We start from the raw sequence: 14,020 nt of genomic DNA, 5'->3' as shown, positions 1-14,020 counted from the left end.
TACTATATTTTTGTTATTTATCCCTTCATTCTTGTTTCCATTATTATATATATATATATACTTGCTGAGCCTTGTGGCTCACCTTATTTAATCTTTGTCATTCCAAGTAAGGGCAAGAAGATCATTAGGGGTGAGTTAAGTGGGGCTTGAGCCTAAGTTTAGAAGTGTACAGAGACGTTCCTAACAAAAAGGTCCGTGTTGGTAGTTTTGTCGAGAGCACGTTGTGAGGAGATTTTTATTTTGTTAATTCCATTAATGCCCTTGTATTCATTTTGTATAGGCTATAGTGCCAGGATGATGTAAACTTATATTGGCTTCCGCTCATAAAATCAAAGTTAGAAGTTGTGATTTTGAGTTATATTGTTCTATATCATTTTTGTGACGACCTATTTTCGGATGTCCTATGTTAGCGGGATTATCCGGGAGAGAGTCGCTACACAAACCGTCATGTAACCATTACGCTTAGTCATCTGAAAATGTCTTCCAATGACCTATCTACCGATGACTCAACTTGTGTAAAATTTTTCCTTTAAACCTAGCCAATATGCTTACTTATTTTTGGGAAACTAAGCACCTGGAGACATCATACTCTTCCCTTTGCCTTACAGCCAAAGGAAATAGTAAGGAGTCATTGTTACGGGGTAGCCAAACAGGCCTTGTCCAAACATGCCCTAAGGATCATCAAAGAAATCTGAAGACCTCAAAAAATTTTCCAAGCAAGCTCATCCAATGACCCTAAGGCCCCGAAGAGTCTTCAGATAAGTTATTCATATTCAGTAAACTCAAAGTCCAAGAGTCTTCGAGGTGAGTCCCTAATTCCCAAGGACCCGAAAGATCTTCGAGGGACTCTCTTTCTGAAGGATACTTTTCAGGGCACTTGGCCCCCAAAGATACCTTCAGGCTCTCCGGCTTCATCCACAGCCTTTTCTCCTAAAGAGTCGAACCACCTGTACATGCCACGTGGCCCAGTCCAAGAAGCCTATAAATACCCCTTGGATTTGTGCTCTTGAGATCAAGATCTACCACCCGAAGACCCAAACTGAACTCTTCAAACCCCTACCCATTTGAAGACATACACCTAAAGACTCATACACAAAATCCAGAAAGAAAATTTTGAATTATAAAATTTTTATTTGTTTTATTTGTAATACTAAAATATTAGAGTTTATCTAAATTTTGTTATTTAAATATAATCTGTTTTTTGATGTGATTTTTAATAAATTTTATTTGAATTATGTAACCCTCCACCTCATTCTCCACGTCAACCACTTAGTTGCAAGTTGGAGTTGCATTTAATTTTTTAAAACAAATTTAAGGTAGAAAAAATTCAATTAAACCATACCTGGCACAAAATTCATCCTCGATGCATTTAGTATATAAAAATATTAAATTATTAAATTTTTATTTATCTTATTTCTAATACTAAAATATTATATTTTGTTTGAATTTTGGTACTTGAACTTACTATATTTTTAATAGATGTTATTTGAATTTTAATAGATTCTAATGTTTTGCAAAAAAATAATGTTTTGATAATCTATTATTATCTAATTTAAGAATAAAAAAAAACGCCAATACAGAGCAATAATACAAATGAAAACCAACAATACACCAATGAACTAATTAACCATTATAAACTCAAATAAGCTCAAAAGGCAGGGAGTACAATAAAGAGTCGACAATGACACAACAAGGAGGAGTGCAATTTTGTGCACCCTGGGGTGACTTTACCCCAGGGGCAAAGCAGTCATTTCTCTCTTTCTCAGAAATGGGGTCCACCCCCGAACTTAAAGAGAGAGAAATGGGGTCCACCCCTGAAATGACTGTTTTGCCCCTGGGGTAAAGTCACCCCAGGGTGCACAAAATTGCACTCAGGAGGAAGGAGACCCCTCCTACTCGAAACACCAACCCCATTGGCTAGGTAATAGATAGTCTACAAACCATGAACCTAGTGCACGAAAAAGAGAATTGTGTACAGCTTTAGATTCCTAGAAATGAAATGAAAAAGACCGTTTAAGGTTTTTGCACTCTCAACAAGAGGTCATGGCTACCAAAGTAGTTGTGCTACTAAATCCTTTGGCCACAAAGAGTGGACAAGGGTGAGTGATAAGGACTATACCTATCGCGTCAAAAAGCTCAGGATAAGCAACCATTTTAGGAATGCATGCATGTGGATGACTTGATATTATGAAACTGGGTCAAATTTAGAGTAAATCACACTAAAGGTCACAAAATTTTGGTGTTCTTTTCAATTTGATCACTAAATTTCAATTTCTTGTAAAGTGATAACAAAACTTTAAAATATTTTGCAATGTGATCACTAAAGTGATTTTTTGATGGTTCTTAGTTCAAATTGCTGACGTGGCGATGATGTGGCCATTGCCACATCAGCATTTTTGGTAAGAAATTGTCAAAAAATCACTTTAGTGACCATATTGCAAAACATTTTAAAGATCTGTGATCACTTTGCAAAAAATTGAAGTTTAGTGATCAAATTGCAAAAGACACTAAAGTTTTGTGACCTTTAGTGTGATTTACCCGTCAGATTTACCATACTTATTTGGACTTAATGCATTTTTTAATCCCTGAACTACTCAAAAAAATAACTTTAAGGATATCAACTAAATTATGCTCAATATTCATCTCCGCACAAAATAATTTTATACACTTTTAGTCACTGGCTTAATCGACGTTAACTTTGCCTCGTCACGTTGCCATGTCATTGACATGTCACTACCACGTCACTCATAATATCCACGCCTGCTATCCATAATTTTATAAAATAAAAAAAAAAACGTTTCCACAGTTGGGCTCCCCAACCACGACCATGGGGAGGCTGGATCCAGGAACCCAGCAATTTGGCAACTAGCCGCCATGGCTGTCGATTGTTGGGGGTCAGGGAACCCCAGAACCTTGGTCCCCAACCCCCAGCCGTTCCCCGACTGCTAGGGGTTGGGGAGCCCAAGTTTCCTAGACCCCCAGCGGTCGGGGAACAGATCTAGGCGAGAAAGAAAGGGGGTATCTGTGTGTTTGTGTGTGGGTTTGGTCAAACTTACCAGTTTGGTCAAAGACCCGATTTGGTGGAGATGAAGCTTGGTCGACGGTCGCCCAGATCTGGAAGAGATGAAGCTTAGTTAGTGGTCTCGGTGGTCGATTGTCGCGACAGAGAGAGAGAGAAAGAGAAAGAGAGAATGATGAGGAAGAGATTGGGTGGTCAGTGTAGGGAGCAGTTCGACCGATGATAGTTGTCAGCAGAGACAAGAAGCAGTGACGGTTGGTGGCTGAAATCGTGAGTTGCAGATTTAAGAACAAGAAGCGAGGCCGGCAATCAAATGGCAAGGCGACGGCGAGTACGACAGAGGCTATAGAGGTGAACGATCACAATGGTTGAACAATAGCAACGGGGATGGCAGTCACGCTGCTGCTGCGTTCGAGGCGACCGACAATGGCTGAATCAACAAAGGGTGTAGAGGCAAGAACGGTCCAGAACGAGAAAAGAGGGAGATGGGGGAAGAAGGGCTCCCCATGGCCGCCAGCAGTCATGGCTGGGTGTGTATATATGTGGTGATGTGGCAGTGTTAACAAGAATAATAGGAATGACGTGTCAATGATATGGCAACGTGATGAAACAAAGTTAACGTTTTAGTTAACGTCTATTAAAGTTAGGGATTAAAAGTGTACAAAATTATTTTGTCCAATGATAAATAATGAGCATAATTTAATTGATTTTCTTAAAGTCATTTTTTTTATTAGTCCAGAAACTAAAAAATACATTAAGCCTAGTTAATATTTACATCATATTAACTAATGAATGCATCCATGGAAGCTGCATGAAGAATACAAGGCCACTGAAGATCACAATTATAATAAAGTAAAAATATAATAATTAGGCGCCTAATGATTATGATAATAATGAAGTCAATGCAAGATTTTAGGAATTTATTATGCAACCATCAGCAGATAATGTTAGTCCAAGCTCACAACTGGGATTTAGGAGTAAATATAATATGGTTAACCAAATGATTGTTTATTGTACTAAAGTTTATATCTTTATCCTAATCCAATCTTACAAATGTTGCATGAACTTGGCTTGTACCCGAATTGAAAAGTACAACAAATTGGGTACAAACCAAGTTCATGAAGTTGCATAGATTTCATCTTTCTCTAAGACTTGGAAATATATGAGATATGCCATGAACCATATATGAAACATGAAGAATTATCTAGCAAAAAAATAATCTTGTTCATCACAAGAAATCCCCTAATGAAGAAGCATTTGAAGAATCAAAAACTGGGACTCTTCTTCTCTTGTTTGAAAGCGTGTTTCTTGATGACGTCTCCTCTGAACAATAAAACTTATCGAGCACCGACCTCAATGCCAGACGAATCGAGCTTGCAAGAAGCCGGCATGCTGCAGCATCGTCTACGTTCCCTTCTTCATGGCAAGTTATCACAAAAGCATAAATCATCCTTCCTCCAAAGGTGGCAATATCTGCTCTCGTTGTTTTCAGGTGCAGAGCATCGATAGCTTGCCTTATGTCGAACAGAATCTCATGTCTATAATCGCAACAGAGAGATGCCCTGATTGCACAAGAAGCACCATCAGATCCATCCTCGTGTTGCTCAACTTTTACTTCATCGATATCCATCGGCACTAGTACACCTCCGGTAGCTTCAGCTGCATTTTTCCGTAATTCTTTCAAGTGGTTGATAACTTCAGCAAGTAACGATGCTTTATCCATCTGCAAATTTTGAAAATAAGCTTCAATATCCGCTGATATTGAACAATCTCACTCTCACTGTGACTTGAACAAACAGGAAAAAAGTGGGTAAATATTGATATTTCTACCATAAAACCATTTTTTGACATTGAACACTTGACTGCAACCATCAATCAAGCATAGCTGTGAAAGAAAAGACCATGAAATTCAAGTGATAATTGGATTAACAAACTAGTATGGTTATGTTAAATTTCTTAGCACCAATCTTTTGAGGCTTCTAGGATTAAAGAAATAACCTGTGGGAAAGAATGCACTGTGATGTGCATATCTATCTTGAACGGCAATATTAATTTCCTAAAACAAATTGTTATTTGGCTTTAGTTCAGATGGTTGTCTAACCTAAATAAAACATGACGTACGGTGACTCCTACTTTTCAACTTTCCTAAGATCTCCCTAGCATTTTAACAAAGAATATTATTCAAAACTTTCGAGTAACTACTAAAATAAAATCAACATTCAATCAAAGCTAATCTAACCAGGTCATTTTGCAACCTAGATTACTGAGAACCAATAACGTATAATGATCTCAGCTCTCACAAAATTGACAAATAGCACTGGTCATCAGCAGTAATATTAGTGGGGATTAAGAGGGTGCTTGGCTCCGCTTATTTTAGTGGGATAATCTTTTAGTGGGATTAAGAAGGTGTTTGGCTTAGCTTATTTTTTGGTCAAAGAGAGTTTATAATTTCTTTTATTATGAGATTAAACTTTTTTTGCAAAATTAGAAGACCCCTAGCTTTTATAAACTCTTTCAACAACTTTATTTTCAAAAGCTGACCCCTAGCTTTTATAAAGAAAGAGCTTATAAGTTATCTCAGACCAAATAAATAACTAAAATAATCTTCTTAAAATCTAAAATTTACAACAAAAAACTCTTAAAAGGTTTATAAGTTCACGTTATTTAAGCTATGTCAAACACCCTCTTTTAGACTTGGGATTGCGATTTTTGTTGTGTTCTTTGTGTACTTTCTACAAACAGATGGAAGACACTTTCAGATTACTTGTGTTTATGACTACTTCAGCAACAACACTTCCAATTCCTGACTTGACTAGACAATCAAACAGCAAAGCTGACCTTATCTGTGCCGGGAACTAGGCTCCGGAGGGTGGCGAGATGGCCGCCGATCCTCTCTCTCCGCCGCCGCTCCGCCTCACAGTGGTTCTTCAAAGCCACCAAAGCCTTATCGGCCTTGAGGCCCGCTTTCTCCGGCCTCGCAATAGGCTTCCGAAATTCTCCCCTCTCACCGTCGAACACCAAAGACGAAGACGACGACGACCCGCCTCTCATTATCTCCTGAAACCCAAAGTTCTCGGTGAACACCTCGAAAGAGCTCGAGATTCTCATCACTCTGGAATACTTAACTGGGGTTTTCCTGGTTTGGTTCTTTTGGTAGTTTCTTGGTACAGAACTAGAAAGAAACTCTGAAAATTTGGAAGCATGGAGAGTAAAATGATGGGAAACAGTGAAGAGATAGCAGGGAAGAGTTGTATTGGATCAGAATTCTGGTCGCAAAGTTGGATGACTCAATCCCCAACTCAAGCGGCATATATAGAAGGCTGTATCCAATAGAATGGGGGCAGCAAATAGTATTATAATAGTGATAATGAGACCTATGTTGGCCTAACAAACCAACATTTCTTTCCCTAAAATTAATTAGAATAGACAGAGTGTGAAAATGGTAATATATGGGAAGGGCGGCTGAAGACTGAAGACGACGCTACCTCGAAGTTTCTATTTAGAAAAATACGTTCGGAGATCTAAATAATTTTTCAATTAATTTTATTTATATATATTTTTTAGTATGGGGAAAATTTTACACATTATTTTTAAGGTTTGTTTAAATTATAAAGGCCTCAAGATGTGCGCAGTGGACGAGTCCGCAAAATATATATGCAAAAAAAGTGTTGAGCTCAAAATTAGACTTCGGTCCCATAGTTTTGACTTTGGTCCCATGATTATAGTTTTAAAAAGATTGCATATGAGCATGGATGCATGTTTCATCATATTATCATGTGAAAGTACCTTAAATGGCATTCATGACTCTTTTGTTTTTCTTATGCTCACTTTCTTCCAGTTATACGTATTGAGCCTTGTGGCTTATATTTGCTTGCATCATTTCAGGTAAGGGTAAGGCTAAAGAAGAGGGCGAGTCAAGTGAATCTGGAGCCTTAGGATAGAAGTGTGTACAGAGCCGTCTCAATCAAAGGTCTTTGGGAGGTTTTGTGATGTGTAATATTAAGTTATTCTTGTTTATGTTTTAGGTTATACCCCTGAGGGGATATGATGGGTTTATAAACCCTGATGTAATGTGTAATAGTAAGTTACGTTTATTTATGTAGGTATGTGGACCCTAATGTATTTATCTATGAGTAAGAATGTATGAATATGGCTTCCATTATCAATATCAAGAAAAATATGTAATATTTTTAATTAATTTTAACATATCTCCCATCTTTCTTGTGCGTCCCTACTTAGGGGCGCCTACAAAACCCCAACAATCACTAAGGTATGATGAGATGAAACATGATTTTTCTACACATTTACTAATACCATGGTGAACAACCCTTGGCTCCAACACTGGCAACGTATTGATGTATGATATGATCGTGACATCATCACACAATTAATTAAAAGTCTTTTTTTTTTTTTTAGATAGACATTCTATCACGGATGCTCCCACCACTCAATACCTTTAATTCTAATAGAAGAGGTAAATTGTGAAAAACTGCGCACCCAAAAAATCAAACCCGTGCGCAATTGAGAAGTGACCGACAAACACTTAAAAGTTTCACCCTTAAGCCACACAGCTCGGCCCGGGGGCTGAAAGTTCCCCACTTCAATCATGACAATTGACGATGATAGCACAGGCTTTTGGTTGGTTGGGCGCTTCTTTTCTTCTATGGTCTTAATAATGACCGTCTTCACTAGCGACGATGGTGGGTCTCTGTCAACTTCAACTTCAATTTCTCTAGCAATTAAGGAGCTTCGTGTGGTAGTTATTAAACTGCAATAATCATTTAAGATTTCGATGACCATATATATAAATTATTATCATTTTTAAAACATCGAAAACAATCTCTAAAATTATGACGAATCTCATAAGATATAATAATTTATTTTAACTATTATAAACGCTAGTAGATAAAGAAGAATTGTGCTTGTTAATCAATAACCAGCCCAAAACTCTAAATACATATTAAATAAACCTTTTTTATTATTCTACGATTATTATTGCCAGTTTGTAACTTGTGATACTGATCGTAACCACTCCTAATATTTTGTTTTTTTTTTTTTTCTATCATTACAATTTTGATTTAAAATTTAAATTTAATTTTGATTAAAATATAATTAAATTTGATTTTGATTGAGATTTATCTCGTATGAAATAATATCCTTATAAATTATTTTTTAATCAGAATATAATTTTTTATATATATTCATAGATAATTTGAGATTTATAAATAAGTGTTTAATACTCTAAAATTAATTGCAATTGTATCACCTTTATTATAACAATATTTGCATAGTGATATTTAGGGTGTGATAATATCACTTTTATACCAATATTATTTATTTAGTGATACTTTTGTTTTTTTTTCTTGTAATTTTTCTCGATTTAGATTTGTGTTGTTTCCACCTGTTAGCAACAATTTCAAGGAGAAAACTAATCACCAAATTTATTTGGTCAATATTTTGATGGTTATGGAGGAAATGGGGATGACCTTTTGAATTTTTAAAGAATAGTTTAGAATTAAGTATAGAAAGTATTTTATTTTGAAGTAATGTTGTTATTTTTTTATTTTAATTTTTTTTCTATTTTCATCATGTATTTTTAATTTAAGTTAATGGAAATGTTATTATTTTTTATTATATTATTGAGTTTTTACATTAAGAATATTTTCTTTCTATCAAGTAATTATTGAAATAAAAAACTTTCATATACATAAACAAAGTTAGTTCATTTTATATTAATATGGTATTTATAGATCTTAATAAAATATTTTCATCGGTATATATTTTTTATAAAAATTTAATTTATGTTTATAATTATTAATCAAAATATATAAATATAATAAAAATAATAAAGGATAAAAAGAGAATAATTTGTTTTGAAATTATAGTAAGAGGGGTAAAATTGAAAATAAAATCAAAACATAATTTTAGTGTTGAGTGAATAGTATAACATCAAATTTGATCTTATACTATTCATTTGATACTAAATTTGGTAATTAAAAATTGTACTCAATGCCAAATTGATGTACTCATTAAAGTACAATTTTTTACCCCAAATTGCCATTAAGCACCAACTTGTTTGTCCATTGGAGATCCTCTTGACCAATAACCAGCCCAAAACTCTACAATCATTATTGCCGGTTTGTAACTTGTGATAGGATCATAACCACTCTCAATATTTATTTATTTTTTACTATTATTATAATTGAGACCCAAAATTTAAATTTAATTTTGATTAAAATATTATCAAATTCAATTTTGATTGAGATTTTTCTCAGAAATATTTTTATGAATCATCTTCTAATCAGAATATAATTTTTATATATATCTATAAATAATTTTAGATCTATAAATAGGTGTCCAATACTTTAAAATTAAATGCATCGATCTATATCACTTTTGTTGCAGCAATATTTGCTTTGTGATATTTAAAGTGTGACAAGATCACTTTTCTACCAACATTATTTGTTTAGTGATATTTTTGTTATTTCTACCTATAATTTTTTTCGATTTAGGTTTTTCACGTAAAATTTTGTGTTCTTGTGTGGTTGATTGGTTTTAATGTGATTTATTTTTTATCCAATTTTGTAATAAAGTGTATCAGAGTCATTGGATCAAACCATTAACGTTTGGCAAATTAAAACCGTTGGATCTATATCATCTTTCAGAACACAGATTACCCAGTCGCCATCACTGTCTTGACCACGCTACCTCTACCACCATTCGTGCATCCTTCTTTCTTCGTTTGGGCCTTCATCTATGTCGATTTTAGTTTTTGGAGCCATAGCCACTACCGTCGACCACTAGTTTTCGTCATTCCATCTCAAATCGCCATCAGACATCGGTCGCTTTGCCATCGCAATCACCGACTCTCATACACTTTCACAAACGACTATTGCACTCATTCGCCAATCGTTTCTTCCTTGCCATCGTTGTTCGCTCCTTCACCATCGATCTACTTTGTTCGATCATCGATCGACATTTTGTCATTGTCGTCGTACGTCTCTACCTTTGCTGATGACTTCTTTTCTTGCCTTGTGTTGGGTCATCAATCGCTTTCGACCGTTGCCGATCTCTCTCGCCTCGTCAGCTGTCATTACGAGCTTCCTTGGTTTGTCATTGTTTCTAACATCAACAACTATTGGAAGCTTCACCCAGATCCGACCCACTTCAGATCTAGTCAGCCTAGATCCAAATCTAATTTTTTTCCTAGATTTGATATTCTGGTTTGTTTTTATTGGGATTTTGTTTGTTGATCGTCTGACATTATTTGAGGTTATTTGATTTTTGTATTGGATACCTTCAAGTATGATATTCCATTATTGGATCGAAATATTTGATTTTCACTATAGCAAGTTAAGATTCGTGCAATTTTTGATGGATAGATTTAGATGAAAGTGGAGTTATCAATGTGAATTTATATTGATGAATGTGGAATCATTAAGGTTAGTAAATATATCATGAGACTGATCTTGTTGTCTATATTTTGAGTGCAGCTGAAAATATCCACTATAGTGAATTTTGTGTGGATTTGGATGATATTTCTCGTGGTGCAGTTTTGGTTGGTATTTATTAGGAGATTAATTCTCCATAATTTTGTTGGAATAAATAATTTTGGATAATTTCACATTTAAATTTCATGTCAAGATAGAGCTTGTTATAATTGTGATCCAAAATTCAAATTTAAATGTGATTGGAACTCCTAATTTGACCGTAATTATAATTTCGAATTTGATTGTGATTAAAATGTTGTCAAATTCGATTTTGATTGAAATTTATCTCATCTGAAAGAATATTCTTATACATTATCTTCTTATTAGAATATGATTTTTTATATATATCTATAGATGATTTTAGATTAATAAATAAGTGTCAATATTATGGAATTAGTTTCAGTTATATCACTTTTATTGTAGCAATATTTGTTTAGTGATATTTAGAGTGCGACGATATTACTTTTGTACTAGTATTATTTACATAATAATATTTTTATTTTTTTATCTTTAATTTTTTTCAATTTAAATTTTTCACGTAAAATTATATGTTTATATGTGATTGATTGGTTGAATTGTGATTTATTTTCAATCTAATTTCGTAACATCAATATAAATTAGGTACAATTACAAACGCAAACACACACATATAATATATAGTTGACCTTAGAAATATGTTATATATAGAACTCTAATATTTTTATTCTACAAAGTCCTTTTTTTTTTTTTCATACAAAGTGGGAGACCCCCTTAAGGGTTTAATGGTAGCATATAATTATTATGTTTAATGAAATAGTTTCTTCCTTTGTCTTCCAAAATGGATTAATGTATCCCCCACAGTGCTTTCCACAATGCTTTTGGTATCCAGCTGGTCAAGTTAGGTCACCAGTCAAATGATACCGACTGCGCCCAGTTGAGCGAGAAATCAATTTTATATTTATCATGTATTTTTTTTATAACAATATAATATAATATAATATATTGTATTATCAACAAAAAGATGGGAAAATCCTCAAGAAAATCATATTTTTATATAATTAAAATAATATGATAATAATATTTTCCTAATTACAAATAAGCTTGATGATATTTTTTTTTTTTATCATAATCGTCATCAGTGGCGTGCACAAAAATCCAAGATTTGGCATCTTCTTAAGCAAATATATGATGGAGAAAACATTTGGTATTAGTGAATTTCCTCCACTTATCTAGGTTACTGAATTTAAGAAAACTCAGCTGTGAGTTTCTGTAACAAGGTTCTCTAGAACTAATATATATTATGAGATATCCCGAGGAAACAAGCAAAAGTGGTAAATCTCTTAAATTTTTTTTTTTTAAAAGTGACGGGGCTCGATTTTTGGTGGAGATAGAAATTTCTTATTTGATGGAAACTGATTGCGTATCTGTTTGGCATAATTTAAGTTTGTGACCGCATTTAATTTACTCGAAGATCAAATTAAGAAAAAAGCCGACTTCCTTCAAAATTACGAAATTTGGAGACTTGGGTCATTAAAAAAATATATATTATGACATTGCTATATATATATATATATTTATATATTAGTTTAGGCATGCAAAAACGTACATGACGTGCATATGCCCAAAGGACTTCCAAAATTGAAACCAAGAGACCGACGTGCATGCAGTCAAGCACGTACGGATTAAACAAAGCATTGTGAAGTTGGGGGGGGGGGGGTGGTTGTGTTTCATGAGATGACCTGTTGTGTTATATATGTACAAAAAATTAAATAAAAATTTATTATGTAACTTTGACAGATATGATTTATTTTTTTAGTCTTTTAATCTAAAATTCTAAATAAAATAAATTCATGTATTATTATCGCTAGAATATGATAATATATTTTACTTCAAAAAATTCGTCTCCAAAACTCTTAGAATTCTGCCAAAATGCTTTCCCAATGTTGAGGGAATACGGTATATCTATTTATATTTGTAATATTATTATATAAGTAATTAATGAGAATATTTTAATGTCATAAAGTAGTGTTAATAAAATAAAATTTTAAATTATTTTTTTATTTTTAAATCGTCAAAATTTAATTTCATGACCTTGCAAGTATAAAGTATTTAATTGTACCACTCTATTAAATTTTATTCTTAAAAAGAGTCTTACATAAAAGAAGAGCAATCTATTACTCATAAATTAAGACTTATATGCTTAAGTCGTTAGGAAGTTATTCCTCTCAAAACAATACAAATTTCATAAAGTCTGCAGCAAATCCTAAAGGGCTAATAGAATGGGAAGACAAAAACTATTATTAGCCATTGCAAATACAAGGGAGGGTCAAACTTTATTAAGATAAATAAATATTTGGTGGGTAAGGATCCTATCAATAATTTATAAACTAATATAATTAGATTATTATTATTATTATTATTATTATTATTATGATTATATTATTTCTTATAGGTTCCAGATTTAAATAAGATAAGTGGGGAGTGGAGTGGGATGCGATGAGTGTCAATGGATATGATATTTAATTAATAGGGGGGGCAAGCTTCACAACTAACCCTACCTGCCCGGTGCATTTGGAAGTGAAGTCAACCATGAGCTCACCACGTTCAGCTGTCTCAAAACCACTCTAATATAATAATACACCAATTGGATTAATTGCTGCATTTATTTTCTTTCTTTTTTTTTAAATAAAAGGTGTGAAGCAAGTTGGGGTGATGTGATTCACCATATGCATGCGTATTCATGGTTAGAAGTACAGTTGGGGTGATGTGATTCACCATATGCATGCGTATTCATGGTTAGAAGTACAGTTGGGGTGATGTGATTCACCATATGCATGCGTATTCATGGATAGAAGTACTCATTTTAGTATTGGAACCCAAATCAAGCCTGGTGCGACCCGGCCCTGTCCAACTCCATCTTGGTCTCAGAGTCGGACCTTTCATGAGGCCCATGAGGCAGTTGTTTTAAGGTCCATGAAAATTTCATTAGTTAGGGGCCCATGAATTGAAAATATCCATATTTATAAGGGCTCATTACCTAGGTCCACCCGCCCACTCCTTTCTTCACGACCCTTCTCCCTCTCTCTCTTTCGTTTGCTGCCCTATCCCTACCTCTCTCGCTTCGTCGCGCCTCTCCCTCGCCCTCTCCATCATCGTCGGCTGCTCACCCTCACTCCTCTAACTAATCCATCGCTGGTCGCTAACTGCCTCTCTCTCTTCCTACTGCTCCGTCGCATGTCGCTATCGCCCTTTGACTCTCGCCCTTTCTATCTCGCCTCTCACTGCTCGGTTGGCGGTCACTCGTCCTCATCGGCTCGCCTCGCCCTCGTAGCTGGTGGCTCGCTACTCCATCGTTCGCCCAGCAAGTGTTGCCTCTCGCTGCTCTATTTCGTCGCTCGCCCTTGCCAGCTCGCCCTCGTGCTCGTGGCCGGTGGCTCGCTGCCCCTTGCTCCGTTGCTCGTTGTTACTGGTGGCTCGCTGCCTCTCGATTGTCGATTGGCTCTCATCAGATTCAATCTTTCAAATCTGCTTC

The 14,020-nt window shown here is 34.7% G+C and overlaps 1 protein-coding gene across 1 annotated transcript; it reads right to left on the bottom strand.

The window, feature by feature from the left end:
- Positions 1-3,997: 3,997 nt before the first annotated feature.
- Positions 3,998-6,395, bottom strand: LOC127791455 (transcription factor bHLH30-like). Its single transcript, XM_052321346.1, has 2 exons — positions 5,858-6,395; positions 3,998-4,742 (listed from the first exon to the last, which is right to left on the bottom strand). Exons 1-2 carry the CDS (start codon positions 6,125-6,127, stop codon positions 4,248-4,250), a joined length of 765 nt encoding a protein of 254 aa, XP_052177306.1. The 5' UTR covers positions 6,128-6,395; the 3' UTR covers positions 3,998-4,247.
- Between the last annotated feature and the right edge of the window lie 7,625 nt (positions 6,396-14,020).

The sequence above is a fragment of the Diospyros lotus genome, chromosome 15, assembly GCF_014633365.1.
Source record: "Diospyros lotus cultivar Yz01 chromosome 15, ASM1463336v1, whole genome shotgun sequence".
Lineage (NCBI taxonomy): Eukaryota > Viridiplantae > Streptophyta > Magnoliopsida > Ericales > Ebenaceae > Diospyros > Diospyros lotus.
This window is presented reverse-complemented; position numbering and strand designations above follow the sequence as displayed.